The sequence below is a fragment of the Ambystoma mexicanum genome, chromosome 6p (genome assembly GCF_040938575.1).
Source record: "Ambystoma mexicanum isolate Mex_15411 chromosome 6p, UKY_AmexF1_1, whole genome shotgun sequence".
Taxonomy (NCBI): domain Eukaryota; kingdom Metazoa; phylum Chordata; class Amphibia; order Caudata; family Ambystomatidae; genus Ambystoma; species Ambystoma mexicanum.
Genome location: NC_090935.1, coordinates 1,010,219,516 through 1,010,236,588, shown reverse-complemented (window position 1 = coordinate 1,010,236,588; position 17,073 = coordinate 1,010,219,516). Strand labels below are relative to the sequence as shown.

Sequence of the window (17,073 nt, the reverse complement as noted above, 5' to 3'; positions counted from 1 at the left end):
CGATAGCTCATCCCCACATCCACCCAGTCTATTGATTTAGTTTGTTCTGGGATAGAATAATGGGCGGCGACAGCTCATCCCCACATCTACCCAGTCTATTGATCCAACATGGGTCAAAACCCTTCACAATACACAACGCAAAACAGTTAGCTTTGCTAATGCTTGTTTTTAAAAGGCCTTCAGCAAAGGACATGCATAATGCCTATGAAGCAAGTGGCTAAAAGCAGACATGTTAAGGCATGTCTATTACACGAGTAGAGCGTTTACAACAAGAAACCCCTAGCTCTCAGAACACTGCTTTTAAAAAAACGCCAGGCACAAGTGCAATGCTTGATTTTAAGGCTTGATAAAGTTAGCTCAAACAGATGCCATTATGGTGTTTTTTAAGTGGGGTCCTGAGAGGCCAGAAGTGGTTAGGGATGCCGTAGGGATTAGTATGGCCAGGAGCAGTCAACGGGTCCATAAATAATGGAACAAGCATTATGTCACTCCTCATATGTCCTCCCTCCCTAGCTGTACTGCAATGCATTATTTTCAGCTTGTAGCCAAAACGAAAAAATAACTCGACCAATGCCATCCTCTGTTCCATGAGCGGAAACCCTCCCCTTTGAGGCAGAAGGTATCCCTCTGTTGTGATGCCCAGAGCGATGCTCGGACAGCAAAGGGTGTGACGGCTGGAGCATGTCAACTTTCTCACCACGGAGAGTGGTACATTGCATTTACTTTTAAACAATCATTAAGGTGATGGTGGCGGCAGCAGCAAACCTTCAGTGGCAGAGACCAAAAGGCTGCCCAGCCCATATCAATAAACCCCTCCTGTGATGACGCCAAAGGCCTAAATGCTCCAGAGATTTAGCATATGTGAAAGGAAATAGCCTCAGAGTTGGGGTGATCTACTAGGCAAAAAGGAGTAATAGTAATTCAGTCTCCAGAGCTCAGAGGAAGGGGGGAGTCGAACACGCAAAGGGTGTTATGGTGCCACTCACTGCCAGCTTTAAAAACTGCCTTCCAGCTCCCCAGAAGGTTAAGGCTTGCTCCTCCCCTGCGTTAATGAGTCCACAGATGTCAACAAAAATGAAAAGCACATGCCCACAGTTTGCACATAAGGAGAGAAAGACCTAACAAGTACCGGAGTACCTAAAACTAGTTAAGGTCTCTTACAATTTGATTTAATGGCCAACAAAAAAACAAAGCCCTAATCTACTATAGAAGTTCCATTTAAGACCCACATTTCTTGTGTCGTTCACCACAAGGAGAGATATCGCGAGCAGTGCATGACTTTGGCCGAGTTGTGTTTTTGTATGGTGGCTGTGTGGTGGCTGTATTATGGTTGCTTCAGCTAGGTACCCTAACTGGCGAAAGTGTGGGTTTTATTTGGTTTACGATGTATCCCTGCCATTCCTTTTTCAAAGTGGCCCCACAGTGCACCAAATTTATCGAGCAAACCCCACTCCTCTAAGTAGGGGTGGGGGAGGTGTTCTCAGCCCAAGGACATTAAGAAAAATGGGTCGTAAGAGTACATTTTAATGCACATTTGTTTCTATGTAGGGATAATGAAAATAGTTAAACATAACAAAAAAAACGGACAGAACACATTTGTTAAAAGTGAGGAATTAAATACATTGCTTCATGCAGAGAGATGGATGGAAGTGGGTGGGATGTCTGGGAGACAAGGTTAGAGGAGCAGAAAGCCAGGGTACTCCCAGGACAGAGGCCCATGGGGTAGAGGCCCACCGGGAAATCTCCATAGTTGCCACTGGGCCGTCTACCACTGATTCTACATTTTAAGGAATAATCATATCATGATATGTATTGTATTAGTGTGTCACAGTTGTGCCGGAAAATCGGATGAGGTGAACAATATGCGATGTCTAAATGTTGTAATCCTTTTTTTCAGCAATATGTAGAAACAGTTGCGGTGACGGATTCTGCTCACGTCCCAACATGTGTACTTGCGCCAGTGGACAAATCGCACCCGTCTGTGGAACTAAATCGAGTAAGTGCTTCGGCTATTTGCATTCCCGTCAAACAACGTGACTCATTCTCAGTGTACAGCGGCCGCTCAAGAGGGGATCAAGAGGCTGTGCACACAGTTTCCTGACAAAGGCAAACATCTGCGCTAACGCACAGAGCTTTCAATGAGCGTTTACACATTTCACTGCACCAATGTAAAGTTATGGTAACACTTTATGCACACAAAGATGGCGGCGGCCACGGTCGTATACATATATATGTTTTAATTCTCGGACTTTTTTCTTAGTGAAGTTTGATCTGGTCCAACTCCAATAAGATGCAAATAAGATACGGGGAGATGGATGGAGGCCAGGCCCATACGCTGCTCCTTTCTTTGTCTAGAATAATGCTGCTTGTGGCCATCTCCACTTTGTTCAAATCTCTTCCTAAAACGGGCTAGAAAATGATGTTAGAGGTCACGGCTCATGTGTGATAATGAACACCTCCAGCAAGACAGGAGTCAAAATGTCACTGGCTAGTCACTCACAGGATGCACGAAGGGACCACTCCTAGGAGCTATCAGGCACTAACAGCCTGCTGGGGGTCTCACAGTGAAGAGGGCTGGGATGAGGAGAGGCTGAACATTTAGAGGAACTAACCATGGACAGACTTTGTGTTTGCTGCTACCGGGTTTCTAAGTGCTAATTGGAAGAGTTCAGTGAACATGGTCTTATTAAGTGTTATACTCAGTGCTTTAAGAGGGCCGGGACCCTGCGGGGCCCCCTGTCTCACCACACCGAGATACATTATCCCATCACGGCTGCAGCCGCTACAGGAGAAGCACCAAGCTGTGACTGACAGAAGTGGCAGCCACAGAGTCACTCAAACTTGAAGTTGCAGTTTCAGCAACGCTGTGGCTTGCTGGCACTTCTGTCAGTCACTGTAACTTCCTGTAGGAAGTTACGCTCGCTTCCCCCCCACACTCCCACAGAGCAGATTAGATCACAGATCCCCCAGGTTTGCCGAGGGTTAAAGACGCCTCGTGCTCGGTGATATAGTCTGCCCTGCAAGGCACAGATCACCAAGCCCGAACCGTTTTTGTCTGTTGGAAAAGTCTTATAAAAGATGGCTTGAAATGTGTACTTTTCAAGCCATCTTTTATAAACATAACATATGTAACATATTTCTAAGTTTATAAAAGATGGCTTGAAAGGTACACAATTCAAGCCATCTTTTATAAAGCTTTGTCGAAGGACCAAGACTCCTCAGTCTTTATCCGTCCGCAAACTATACAAAAGATGGCTTGAATTGTGTAATTTTCAAGCCATCTTTTATAAACATAGAAATATGTTACGTATTTCTATGTTTATAAACGATGGCTTGAAAAGTACACAAACCCACGAACACAAATATATAAATGCTTACATTTATATATCTGTGTCGGTCCCTTACTATGGTACACAAACCATAGTAAGGTACGCACACACACACATTGTATATATCCAAATGCATAAATGCTTACATACATTTATATATATTTGTTTGCGTGCCTTACTATGGTTTCTGTACGTTTCAGGCCATGCCCTACATGTAATCCATGCCCCAAATTAGGCCCCCCCCTCAATTTTTTACCGCACTTAAAGCACTGGTTATACTGACACGTGTGACAAGTGGGACTTTCTATTGTCTTTTACTGTCTTATCCGGAGGATCTCGCTCTAAGATATAGAGGCATCTCTCTGTCCGGTGACGCTGTGATACATTTTGATGGATGCCTTTCCAAAGTTCTTATTGTTAGCACTTAGTGGTCTTGACCTATGTTAAGTGTTATATTGGCCTATTTAGTTGGGCAATATATGGCAGTCGCCACAAGATCTACCTTTTTAAGAAGTTGAGTTGGCTCTTACTCGTTGCAGTTGGTGAGCTGGTGCAAGTGGATCTAGGTCACATGGCCTAAACCCTACAGATCTTCTTACCCCTTCCTTTTCCTTTCTGTTCTTAACTCTTAGATCAAGGGCATTTCTTGCCCGGGCATCAGAAGTGAAGGGTAGACGAAGAAAAGGGCAATTCCTGTTTGGACCGGTTTGGCCCAGGAGGGCCAACGGCCCGTACCCCTGCTCAAACAACAGGTAACCCCTCCTCTCCCCACCATCACCAGGCAACGCCAACATCAACAACATCGCCTCTCCTCTAAGGCATGGACTCTGCAATGTAGCAGCCTCATCCACATCAGCCTCAAGCCCATCAGCACCCTCTCACCGTCCACAGCACAGAAGTTGATGCTCGCTAACATCTGGTCAGCTATCACCCATGCAGCAGACATCGCCGACCTCATCACAACTCACAAACTTGATGCCATCTTCATTACTGAGACTTGGCTGACACCCACCTCCACCCACATCCTAGACGTCCTTGTCCCAGATGGCTACAGCATCCAACACAGAGACCAGCCGCACAAGACAGGAGGAGGTTGCACAGTCATCCACAAGACCTAGTGGCCTTGCACCAGACGACGTCGACAACATTAGCTCCTTCAAAATCCTCTCCTGCCACTTCCTGCTCTCCCCGAAAAACAGTAACCTTCCATCTCATCTACAGACCACCGAAACCCAACACCACACTCCATCTGAGACGTCACTGACCTGGTCACCACCATGCACCTCACACATGCCAACAACATCTTCCTAGGCGTCTTCATCCTCCCAGGCAACAAGGCCACCAAATCAATGAAGGAAGCTCTCCTCTGCCTCTCAACACACTCAGCCTCACACAGCACATGAAAGACCCAAAACATGAGCAAGGTAACATCCTTGACCTAATCATCACTGCACTGCCTTCCCTCCACCACAGATCTCCTCTACCGCTGACTGGTCTGACCACCCGGCAATGCATTTCAACATCCTGCACACCACCCCAGTCAAGCAGGAACCCATCAGACAAACCTTCAGGTCCATCAAGAAATTCCTGGTGGAAGCCATCATGGAAGACCTCGCCAACCTCCAGCTCACATGGACTGAACACCCCCAACCAAACTGCGACTCTCTACTGGAAGCACTCAATGCCATCCTCTCAGCGTCCATCGACCGACACGCACCTCTGAAACAATGCACCTGCAAACCGAAACCATCCGCACCCTGGTACATGCAAGAACTCAACCTCAGCAAAAGAGTCACCAGGAAACAAGAGAAAACATGTTGCCGCTCCAAGACCCCATCTGACCTGGCGCTCCTCAAGGAACTCTGAGCAGCCCACCGACAACTAATCAACACAGCCAAGGCCTCCTACTATCAGAACACCATAGCAGAAGCTGACAACAAAAGCAGACCCCTCTTCAAAGCGGCAAGGACTGCGTCAACCCACTACCCGACCATGCCATATGACACTCCATTGAAAAATCCACTGCCATCAACACCTTCTTCATCGACAAAATCAGAAAGATTCACCAGCACCAACTTTGCATCCACAGACTAAGCTTGTGTCCCTCCTCACAAAATATCCACACCCTGGACAACTTTAAAGACACTCTCTACAGAGGACTTGGTAGAAACCCTGGCTGCCCTCAAAGCCACATCTTATATAGATGACATCCTCCCAGCATCCATTCTCAAGACCCTCCCCGCAGAAGCTTGCCTTCCCTACCTGGAGATCATCAACAGCCTCCCAACTCAAGGCGCCTTCCCATCGACCTTAAAGAGAGGACACATCCTTCCCCACTCTGGATCCCGACAACCTAGGTAACTATCACCCCATCACCCATCTTCCCTTTGTAGGTAAGAGCAGTGAGAAAGCAGTAACCGCGCAACTGCAGCTACACATCGACACCAACAATCTCCTCCAAACCTACCAATCCGCATTCAGACCCATATGCAGCATGAAGACAGGAACCATACAGGTGGTCGACGACGCCCTCAACATCCTTGATGATGGCCACCCCTGCCTCCTGCTTCTACTCGTCCTCTCAGCCCCTTTCGTCACAGTAGACCACCCGGTGCTCACGGACAATCTACATCGGTGCATGGGGATCTACGAGTTCTACACTGGTTCAAGTCCTACCGCGCCAACCACCAGCTGTTTGTTCAGATGAGCTCCTTTAGATCACTAATGCTACTTGTCACCTGCAGAGTCCTGCATGGTTCCATCCTCTCCCCAGTGATCCTACATTCAATCTATACATGGAGCTGCTGGGGGCCCTTCTAGCCACACATAACATCCACATCCAGCAATACGCTGAAGACACAGAGCTATACCTCAAGATCGGCTCCATCAAGGACATCCACAGGCACCCAACCTGCCTCTCGCTGATCCAGTGTTGGATGTCCAGTGCATACTTGAAGATCAACTCCTCCAAGATCGAAATCCTACTCCTCACCAACAACACCAAACACCCAGACATACAGACCTGGCTGTCAACCATGAACCCTGAGGGATTCACTCCGAAGCTCACCTCCTGCGCCAAGTCCCATAGGTTCCACATCGACAAATACCTCTCCTTCAAGACACATATAGCTAAGAAAACTGAAACTGCTTGGTATCAGCTCTCCCTCCCTACAGACAGCTTTAAATCTACATTCAAGCAATGGTCCTCCCCGCCACCGGATGGGATTACCCTCCTCAAAGGCCTCCCGTCGTCCTCCATTGTGCCCCTGAGTAGTGTCCTACATGCAGACGCACTCCCCATCAAAGGTCTATGCAGATGCGACCACATCACCCCAGCACTCACCGACCTTCACTGGCTCCCACTGAATGCGCACATCATGTTCAAGTCTTGCTGCTACATCGTTAAGGCCTCAAGTCACCCAATTACCTCGCAGAAAATCTCAGCATCTCCGGCGGAAAACGCATCACCAGAAACCAGGACATGTGCAGACATGAAATCCGCTGCTGCAAAAAGGAAACAACCAGAAAACAAGCCTTCTCTGCCTACGCCCCAAGACTATGAAACCTCCTCCCTGTCAGGATCAGACTCGCCCCCACCCTCCTACAATTCAGAAAAGTGAAAGGAGGATAGCACAGGGCCAACGCGCTGGTCTTAGAAGCAAGACCACGCAGAGCAACCGAGGTGTGAACACCAGATCCAAGCTTAGAAACCAAACCCAGGTATGGTTTTGGGTGCTTTATAAAAAAAAAAAAACTCAAGACCCACCTCTTCAAGGAGTGTCTCCTCCTCAACAGCTAGGCTATCACATCGCCCCCTGTGCCTCCTGACTTGCTAGACACCGTCTGCCCCTCTTCTCCCCACCACCCTATTCAGTTGCACCCCAACTCTGTGCCCCTCTGTATCCTCACCCTGCTGTATAGCTGTTCTGTTGTTACCTCTGTAACTTGCTCTGTTGTGTGTCTGTATTGTTGTATACCTCTGTAAAGCGCTCTGTTGCTTCTCGAAGCTGGGTCCACGGTTGATAAATACCATAACAATAATAATAAATTTGAAAACAATGTAATTTTTGTGTGTGTTCATATGATGCGCAAACAATTGTTTTTTTAAGGCCCTCGTACACCAGAATTATGTCATACCCAAGAATAATTTTCCATTTTTCACAGGAGTAACAGAATGACTGTAATTTACATATTTGATCCAATGGGTAGTTTTAATTTAGTTTTATAGGTAATGCAAAACACAATTGATTTATGTACGTGTTTTGTAAATCATGAGCATGCACAAATAACTACTTCTGAGCGCTAGCAGGGAAGAATTGGAGATCGATTAATGTCCTCCCTGGGTTCTAATGGCATTTATGATCAGCTCCTGATTTTGCCCAGCACTTAATTAACTTGTCATCAGAAGTGTTCTTCGGTTGCAAGAAAGAGCCAGAATAACCAATTACCTGCACTGTTATTTGGCTCTGTCCTTTCGGATTTTGTTGACTTTTTACAAGTGGTCAACTAATTCAGGCCAAGCAGAAAATCATCAGAGTTCGACAATATGTCTGCTAGTTCTGAATTTATTTAAAAAATATGGCAGAAATGTGTGCTGCAGCACCTTAATTTGCAATAAAGATCTCAGGCCAAATAACCGGACGGACTCTGAAAATATGGCAAATACTACTTTATTCTCAGTTCAATAAAGCAGGGTGAACTGACGAACAACGGACTGATGCACACACACACACACACACGCACGCACGCACGCACGCACGCACGCACACACACACACACAGACACACACACAGACACACAGACACACACACACACACACACACACACACTCTTTTGAGTGTACAGAGGTTATATACCAATATGCATCATCTATGATGACATCCTACGTGGCAAAAACCTATTGAGGGGAAGGATTGGTTAGGTGAACATATGTACCTATAACTTACATTGGGGTTAGTACATCATTGGCTGCCCCTTATCTGTAGGACATGCCTTAATCTACCTCTAAATATGTATAATACTGATTACAGCAGAGAAAATGGCAGAGGACTGGTCCATGCAACATTGTATAGCACGTTGCCCCATAGACCCTCTGATTGGTTGACATGCTCACCCAACCGTGGACTTTAGGCTCACTAGCAGCACGTAAGCAAAATGAAACCCAGGTGCTCAAGTCGCGTCAGATTACTCCCCACTTTTCCAGTTAGTCCACTACCTCTCATCATTCCAACCATAAGCCAAAGTTTCCCGTCTGTAGTTGACCTTGTAGCCTTCACTCTGTTCTAGGGCATTTCAGGGAGTGTAAGCACATCACGATCTTCATCCATTGCTTAATGAATAGCCCTTGTTTTTGACTTCTGAATCACTTCAGAAGAGACCCAAATTTGTCCATTTTTACCTTTTATTTACTGCTATTTGATTTAATTATACTGGGTGTTCTTGCTTATCTTGGCCTCTAGAGACATGCTCACTCCATCTTGTATACACCCTATTCACTGTTAATTGTCCTACACTTGGCTCTTGCAAATGTTTTCTTCTTTTTTAATCTAAGAGAAATGTCTTACACTCATGGCTTATCAGTGCTGCCCGTTGTGCCTTGCAATTATTCCTTAACATAGCACACTTGATCCCAAGCCAACATAAACTCCTCTTTATTCTGCACACAAAGCAATTACTCCAACGTCTCCTGAGTATGCATCCCTGGTCTGTTTCTGAGGTAGCTGGATTCAATCTTAACACAAGCCAGCGTAAATCTTCCTATCATGGCCATCCTTGCCACGTAATATTTTCCTCTATAGCACGCTTCTATATATCTTATCTACCTTCTGTTACTGCGTATTTACACGTATTGGTCAGCAAGTTAGTTTGGGCCTCATCACGAGTTGGGTGGAGTGGTAAAATGCAGCATTAATGCTATCACTGCCACATTTACCACTCTGCCCAATCCTGTGTTCCGGGCATTCGCCTCCAGCTCTGAGCATCAAGGCCATTTTCAGCGCTACTACCTGCGGTGCTATTACCGCTGGCATTAATAGCGTCCTCCAACCCCATTGTACTTACCGTCCGCCGTAACTCGGGATCCAGCGCAAATTGCGCCAGACCGAGTTGCTGTAAAACTAATTTTGTTGGGCGGTATCCATGCGCAATAAGCGCCAGGATACCGCCCAACTCATGATGAGGCCCAACTACCTTCTTTGTATATGATTACTTTAGCATTTCCTACATGTTTTTCTTGTCACTGCAGTTACATTGTTATTCTTAAGTATTTTCCTATCATTTATGTATGTCCTTGTATATCTTCTTCATGACATTACTGTGCCTTTGTCAGATTTGACTCAGCACTACATAAGATCCAATGTTGTGTGCTGACATCCTTCCACTCTTTCAGTACGAGGGTACATTCAGTATGGTTGCCTGGGTGCATATCGTCTCTCATACACTCGATGAGGTATAGGGACAACACATGGGGCCCCACATACAGCTCTTCATCTGCTGTTCCAGTATGACGGCCGTAAGGGGGCGGGAGCTAGGGAAAAAGTGTCCACCTGCTCCTCTACAAATGCAAAAGAACAGAGCACACATAATAAAAAATGTAACCGTGTCTGATGGCCATATATTTGCATGTCATGAATCAAGGATCACATGATACCTTAACATGACACATACACAGTGCATGTCTAAATCACAATAATATGATCTCAAAAATGCATTTTATATATGTTCTGTTGAAACAATGCAATAGATAGAAAGTGATAAAAGTATGCTGTCTTGTCTGAAGACCATGAAATAAGAAAGTACATGATGCAGTCCCCATTCTTGAAGAATTTGGTCAAAAAGATGAAGAGTTTTTTATTTTATTAACATTTAGTGGAGATAGCAGAGGTGTTTTGAATATAACTACTTTCATCAGCACAAAACATAAAAGTAGGAGTACCATTACCGGGTGGTTTACAAACGGAAGAAGATGGGGAGTAACACATTACATGTACCATTGGGAATGGAACAAGGGAGGTGTGAGGCGAACCAGAGCCAACCCGAGAGTGTGTGTGGTTGGGGAGTCAGGAGGCAATGGAAGGAGAGGAGCCTGCAACCATTCAAGTTGGTCAAGGTAGCCCAGAACCAGCTCTGCTGGGAATTTTTTGGGAGGGAGGAGAGCCTAGAATCAGAATGTGGGATTGTTTGGGATGTTTGGGGTCCACAAGCAGTCTGGGCGGTAAGGATGGAGGGCGCCTAGAACCAGTCGAGGAGTTTTAGGGAGGGAGGGAAAAAAGGCAACCCAGGGCTCAAGGGGAGCTAAGCCCAGAACCAATGCTGCGGGGTATGTTAGGGAAGGAGGTTGCCCAGAACTAGCATGGAGTGGGTTTTTAGGGAGATGGGGTGGAGGAGCAGTCTCAGGGTTGGGAGGGGGGCTGAGGCGTGACAGTGGCGGAAGGGCCGTGCCAGAGGCAGATGTTGTTTTTAAGAGGGAGTGGGTAACTCAGGAACTGCTAGTAGATGGGACGACGGAGAAGTGGAGAAAAGGGGAAATACTTTTGCATATTCACAAAAAGCTGATCGGTCTTAAACGTTTATTATTGATCAGGAAAGTCCTCAGAGTTTTAAAAAACATTATCCTGAATGTATTTAAAATATATGCAATGTGAAAAAAAAATCCAGAGAAAGGCTCAGAAATAATAGAGTAAGCACTCAACATCTCTCTAGATCAGAGGTCTTCAAACTGTGGGGCACGCCCCCCAGGAGGCCCGGCCGTATCCCGGGGGATGGGAGGGGCGCGATAGCCCAGCATGAAATGTAAAAAAAGAAAATGTTTTTGTTTTCTTTGTTTTTAGATTCGAGGAAATGGGCAGGGGCGGCTCACATTGTCAGACTGGAGCATAAAACAGTCTCGGGCACCAATGAAAACGTGGCCTGCAGTTGCAAATAGATATTAATTCCTTTAGTCACAGACTGATTGAATAGTACCCCAGGGGGTGTTTTTTTGTTAAAATGTAAGCACATTGTGATATTTAAAGAATATTTATTCAGCAACAATGGTCAAAACTACTTGCTGCATAGTGAAGTAACTCATCAAACTGGCCCATACTGGCCAAAAAAGTAGCCCATTTTGACTGGCCGACATTAGCATTTTGCATTTTTGGTACGTGCATTGTCCTATTGGCCAGTCTGAGCCTGGTGGCTCATCCATAATGGGCGAGGGGGCGTCCTCCCACTTGCCCCTCACCAATTATGGAGTGAAACACTGAGCACTCCCTCAGCTGATTTGTCCAGCTGAGGGAGTGCTACTGGGCTGGCTGAACTGTCAAAGGGAAACACTGTTTCCGTTTTACAGTTCAGTTCAGTTCCGGAGCTGCACATGCTCACTGAGCCATGCAAGGCTGGGGGCGTTTTGCTTCACCAGCCTTGCATAACTCATTGGAAAAGCTGATTGGGGCACTGCATGTCTGTATGTGTGAGGGGGAGCTCTTGTGCCTCGTCGCACATATGGACAGAGCATCCTGGAGTGGGGCGTTTTAAGCACCCACGCGCAGGCCCCTGCAGAAGGTACGTTTATGTTCATTTATTTTTTTATTTAAATATTGGTATGGATGCGTGTATGCTTGTGTTATGAATGAGTGTATGGTGATGGGTGCTTGTGTGAATGATAGAGTGATTGCTGTGTGAATGTGTGTGTGTGTTTGTTTTGGTCCATTGAACTAATTTTGGTGAGTGAGGGGGGCTCGAATGGGAATGGGGAATGGCTTTTCAAATGGGGACTTACCGGTCCCGCAATGGTCGGAATAGACCGGTAAGTCCCCATACCACCAAGTCGGTGGCGATACCGGTATTGGTGCTAGTCATGGCGCTAATAGCGCCATGATTAGCACCAACCTCGGAATGAGGGATGGGCCAGAATCATGTTGATTGTGTTAGGCACTGTGGGGCCCAGGGTACAGGGATGGTATCTTTTTATTGGACATCTATCATAGATGTCCAGTAAAAAAATATCATGCCTGCCCCTTGGGGTCCCCAGGGCCAATTGCAAACTGTTTGGATTTTTACCTATTTTTTATTAAAGTATGCCCTAAAATGCAATATTTCAACCATCATTTTAAAAACAATTCACAGGGGGAAAACCCTTTCAACCACCCTTGATTGGTTCGGGCTCCCTCACTACGCTCGGTCGCAATGGCATATCTGGTGGAAATATGTGTGTCCCCCCACTTAAAAAATTTACCAGCCACCACTGGCCCAGGGACTGTGCTGGGAGCAGGGTGGGGAAGCCTAGGGAATGTGGTGGGAGCAGGATGGGCGGGAACCATTGGATAGTGGTGGGAGCAGGGTTTGGAGAGCCCAAGGTCTGTGGTGGGGAGAGCACAGGGACTGGGCTCTAGTGGGATGAGGGAGTCCAGAGACTGTGATGGGAGTAGGGTGCAGTGATGGTGTGCAATAGTTCATAGCCATTTGAACTTACTATCCATTTGGCATTTTTTTGGGGGGGGCGGCCTGCCCACATTTTGCGGAAGGAGGCAGGGGTGCAGGCCTTAAAAGTTTGAAGACCCCTACTCTAGAGCATCTTACATGTACGTTTAAACATCTCCATGAGGAGAAAAGATTAGTATAAACGAACGCCATATAAGGCCTGAACATTGGGGATTCCTTGCATCTGAAAGAGCAGCTTGAGGATTAAATGCTATTGCTCCTACCGAGAGCACCTTCCACTGAGATAGGGTGAACAATCACCCTGGTTTTGCCCCGACTGTCCCTGAATTTTTTAATTTAAAAACGCTGTCACAGTTTTGGGCTAAGGGCGGGTGACAACAATTATAAACTTAGTATCACAACACTTTCAGAATGTTGATATTGTGGGAGCGTGTTGGAGAGAGGGGGTAACAGGTTGTTTGTGAGGCGGTAGTCCTTCCTTTATGTTGTTGACTATCCCGGTTTTTCGTCTTGGAACCACCCTACACTGAGAGTTAGGATAAGATGCTGTTGTGAATCATGAAATCCATCAATATTTCCCTCCTAAAAAGCACCCAAACTGTAAACCAGCAATTCTATGCACGGACGAACGTCCGTCCGCACGTAGGTTAGTATATATAATAATTAGGACTATCACATTTAAAAAAAATCTTTCCACAACTGTGAGCTGAGTGAAAAAGTGTTCGCACACAGCGATCATCCCGTTTGCTCCGTAATCAGTGTTGAACGATTCTCGCTCATAAAGCAGAAATATGAAACTGTTTTGACTTCCCTGCTGTTCTACAACTTCCTACTCCTGCAAGCAGGCAACTGCACCGCGGCGGCCCCGCGCGCAGAGCTTGTAATTTAAGGCATCCTATGTGCCTGGGTCCGCGCTCCCTCTGGACAGGAACAGCTGGATCACTGCCCACGCTGGGGGCCAGCTGTGTTGGTGCTCATTATGCTGCATAGCGTTGCCTTTGATGCAGGGGCACATTTCTGACCTTCCACATCGCAAAACTGTTATTACTCTCTAATGATTTTGTGTGATGGCATTTGATGACTGAGTCCAGCGGGGGCTTTATGGATAGAACATTAATGACACGCTGTTGACATTGGCGTTTAATTGACAGAATACCTTTGGCCCGGTCTGGCTCCACGAGAGGGTTTTAGGAGACAATGTTCTCACCACCTAGGGTTTAAACCACATTTTCTCTATTCGTAAATGCAGCCCGCAGTTCTACTGACAGGCCGGCTTCTCTTGATGTGACGGATAATTAATTGTTTGCATATTTTGACAAACAAATACAATGATTATTTAAATACAAGATGTCTCACTGTTGGATAAAATGCAAGAAACACTTAGCACTCTTTCTGAGATGCTCTTGTTTTAAAGTCCCCCAGCAATTCGAAAGGGGGTAGGAACTAGCATCAACTCCTACCTGGGCCATGCTAGTGACCTCTCTAAAAGCCTGCCAAAACACCAGCTATTTCACTTCCATGCAGGCAAAAACGGGGAGAAGCTGTGGGGCTCTCCTTCCTACACCTAGTTCCTATTGAAAGCCATCTTCTAGGTTCACAAGTTCTTCTTTGTCAAAGTCGCCAAATACAGTAAATATGAAATACCACATCCAGGGTCGGACTGGGGCAAAACATTGTCTCGGGCACCAATGTAAAAGTGGCCCACCGTTGCAAATGGCAATTCATTCCTTTTGTGATAGACTCTTTGACTAGTACCCAAGGGGGAGTTGTTTGATAAAATGTAATGCAACTTGTGCAATTTAAAGAATATTATTCAGACACAATGGTCAAAACTACTAGCCACCTAGTGAAGTAACTCATCAAACTGGCCCACATTGGCCAAAAAAGTGGCCCAGTTTGACCAAAAATACTGGCCCACACAAGCATTTTGCATTTTTGGTTCGGGCATTGCCCTGTTGCCCTATAGGCCACATCCCCCAGTGACACCCTACACTCACTGAGCCAAGGCATACCCACACAAAGGCACCCCCCCCCATCAAAGAATACAAAGCTCACTTTTTCAGATTTCACTGCACACCATCTCCTTTAATTCAGAAAGCAGCTTGATGCCATTCGGTACACAGAGAGGCACAATTGACGTTCATGCATTCATTTTTCGCAGTCACTGTGGCCTGTACACTACTTCAAACTAGAAATGTTGAAAATGAATAATACAACCAATGATTACCACGGACGCTGTTGACCCCCATGCTGGGCCTTAATTCAATATTTTCCGAGAGTTTGCAGGGACTTGGTGTGGGTGTGTGTTATAGAATATTAAAAGCAACAATCCATCAACAGCATAGGACATAATTATATTCAATACGGGCAAAATAGTCCACTTCTTCAGGATATGTACTATGTATAGCTAGATAGCCAGATAGATAGCTAGGAATCCCGAGGGCACTCACAGGGTTAACCCTAAAATGAAAACAGCTGAAATCGTCCACATTAGATAACACAGATTTCAGAAACTGTTAGATGTATAGTTCCCATAAGGGTATTTTAAACTTATTCTTAAACTGTCATAAACAGATCACATAGATAGACTGGCAAAAAGTAAAGCTGCAATAATTAGTAAGACTAGGAGGTTCATTGCGGGTTTTGCTAGTAACCTGCCATTTCTGGAAAACCCACTTTACCTTTACCGGTCTCCGATAGACTGGTATTCCCAGGAAATTACGGTGGCCAGCAACAGCGATAAGTTCCCATTACATGGAATGGGTTTGCCTCAATCACTGTCACCGGTAGCACTGGTGCCGGTGATTGCAATTTTTTGCAGGTACAGGCCTGGACTACCAGAAGGTCAGGCCTGCCAGTGGATCAGAATCCCTACCGGCAAACTCAAGAGTGTGCTGGTCTGGTAAAAATGCTCAAGCCGGTATTACCGGTATTTGTTCCAGCATTTTATCTGGACTGGTACACTCGTAACCCAAGAAAGGAAACTCCCCCCACATTTCTCTCATGTACACTGATGATACCCCATAGAGGGGACTTAAAAAAGGATGAAATATCTTTAATAACTAGTTGCTCTGATGTTGAATGTTGCCAGACCACAACTAATAATGGCAGAACGACTGTTTTTTTTAAATAGGCTCGAACTTTCTTCTCTGCCTATCTGAATGCACATTTATCCTGTTATACCTGAGAATAAAAGTATGGAGTGGAAGTTAAATATAAAAATGTACAGCGTTGTGTAGAGAACCAACATGTCACAATTTAGGCAGTTCACAGTGCTTAGAGCCCGAGAGAGTGAGCGAGAGAGAAGAGGTTGGAACTTGAAAGTAAACACATTGAGGGCCTTAGAAGATGACAAATGAGATGGCAGGAAGTTAAGGCAGTGGCTGTAGCATATATGTTAAGGGAGTGCTTCAAAGCACCGAGGGTCAGGGCAGCATGGCAAAGGTGGGCTGGAGGTTTGCAAAGTAGAGGGCACATAAGACAAAACGAAACGAAAATGTATTAATTTAGTTTTCTGTATTTTTTAAGAGAAGGGGCATTGGTGAATTTGTGGAGAGCAGGAAAAATTATGCTGAGAACAGGAGTGTGGAGTGAAATGAGGAGCTACAATGGATAGCATAGGAGTAGCTTTCAACCTTTCAGTGCATAGCGCGTGAGAGCAAAGTGTTCTTTATGGCTTTCACGCTGCAGCAGGAGGGAGAACATGACTGGTAATGGCATGTCAACCTGTGCCATGGTAGGCTAGAGCGAAGCGAATGTCTCAGAGAGGGCGGTGGCCCGTCACCGGTCCGGTCTGCCCCCTGCCCAAGTGTGAAAGCCATTCACACCCTGGGGTTCATCCAGGGTGTGAATGGCTTTCCTTTTTCCTCCCTCAGGTAATTTGTTGCCCCTTGCAAAAATCAGAAATAACAGCTGAATGAGAGAAGAGTGCTAACTGAGCCCTGTTTAATTATTCAAGTGTTCTCCACTTTCTCACATGTCTTCGAATGCTTCCCTGATTTTCTCTATGTATATATTGTAAAGATTTTCGAAAGTACAAACACATCCTTGGTTAAAGGTTCAATAAGAGCAGGTGGGCGAGTGTCAGTAATGGGGTGGGCAGTCACCTTAGAGCATCAGTTGATGAGATGTGTTATGCTGAGGCGAGTCTTCATTTCCTTAGAGAAGTAGGAGAGGCAGCTGTCCTCATGTGTGTTGTTATGTTGAATGAAATTACTGGTGTGTTGAATGAGAAAGCCTCGTGTCTGGTCCTTTTCCTTTTTGCAGTGTTGTTTTTATTTTATTGATGTTGTGGCTTCTTAGGCAGCATTGACATCTCGAGGGT

At 45.8% G+C, this 17,073-nt stretch overlaps 1 protein-coding gene across 1 annotated transcript in view; it reads left to right on the top strand.

Annotated features, from left to right (window-relative positions):
- FBN2 (fibrillin 2) overlaps positions 1 to 17,073 on the top strand; it is a 1,178,594-nt gene that overhangs the window by 128,065 nt on the left and 1,033,456 nt on the right. The window contains exon 3 of the mRNA XM_069625622.1: positions 1,898 to 1,996. Coding sequence (XP_069481723.1) covers positions 1,898 to 1,996 — 99 coding nt within the window. The remainder of the gene's footprint in view (positions 1 to 1,897; positions 1,997 to 17,073) is intronic.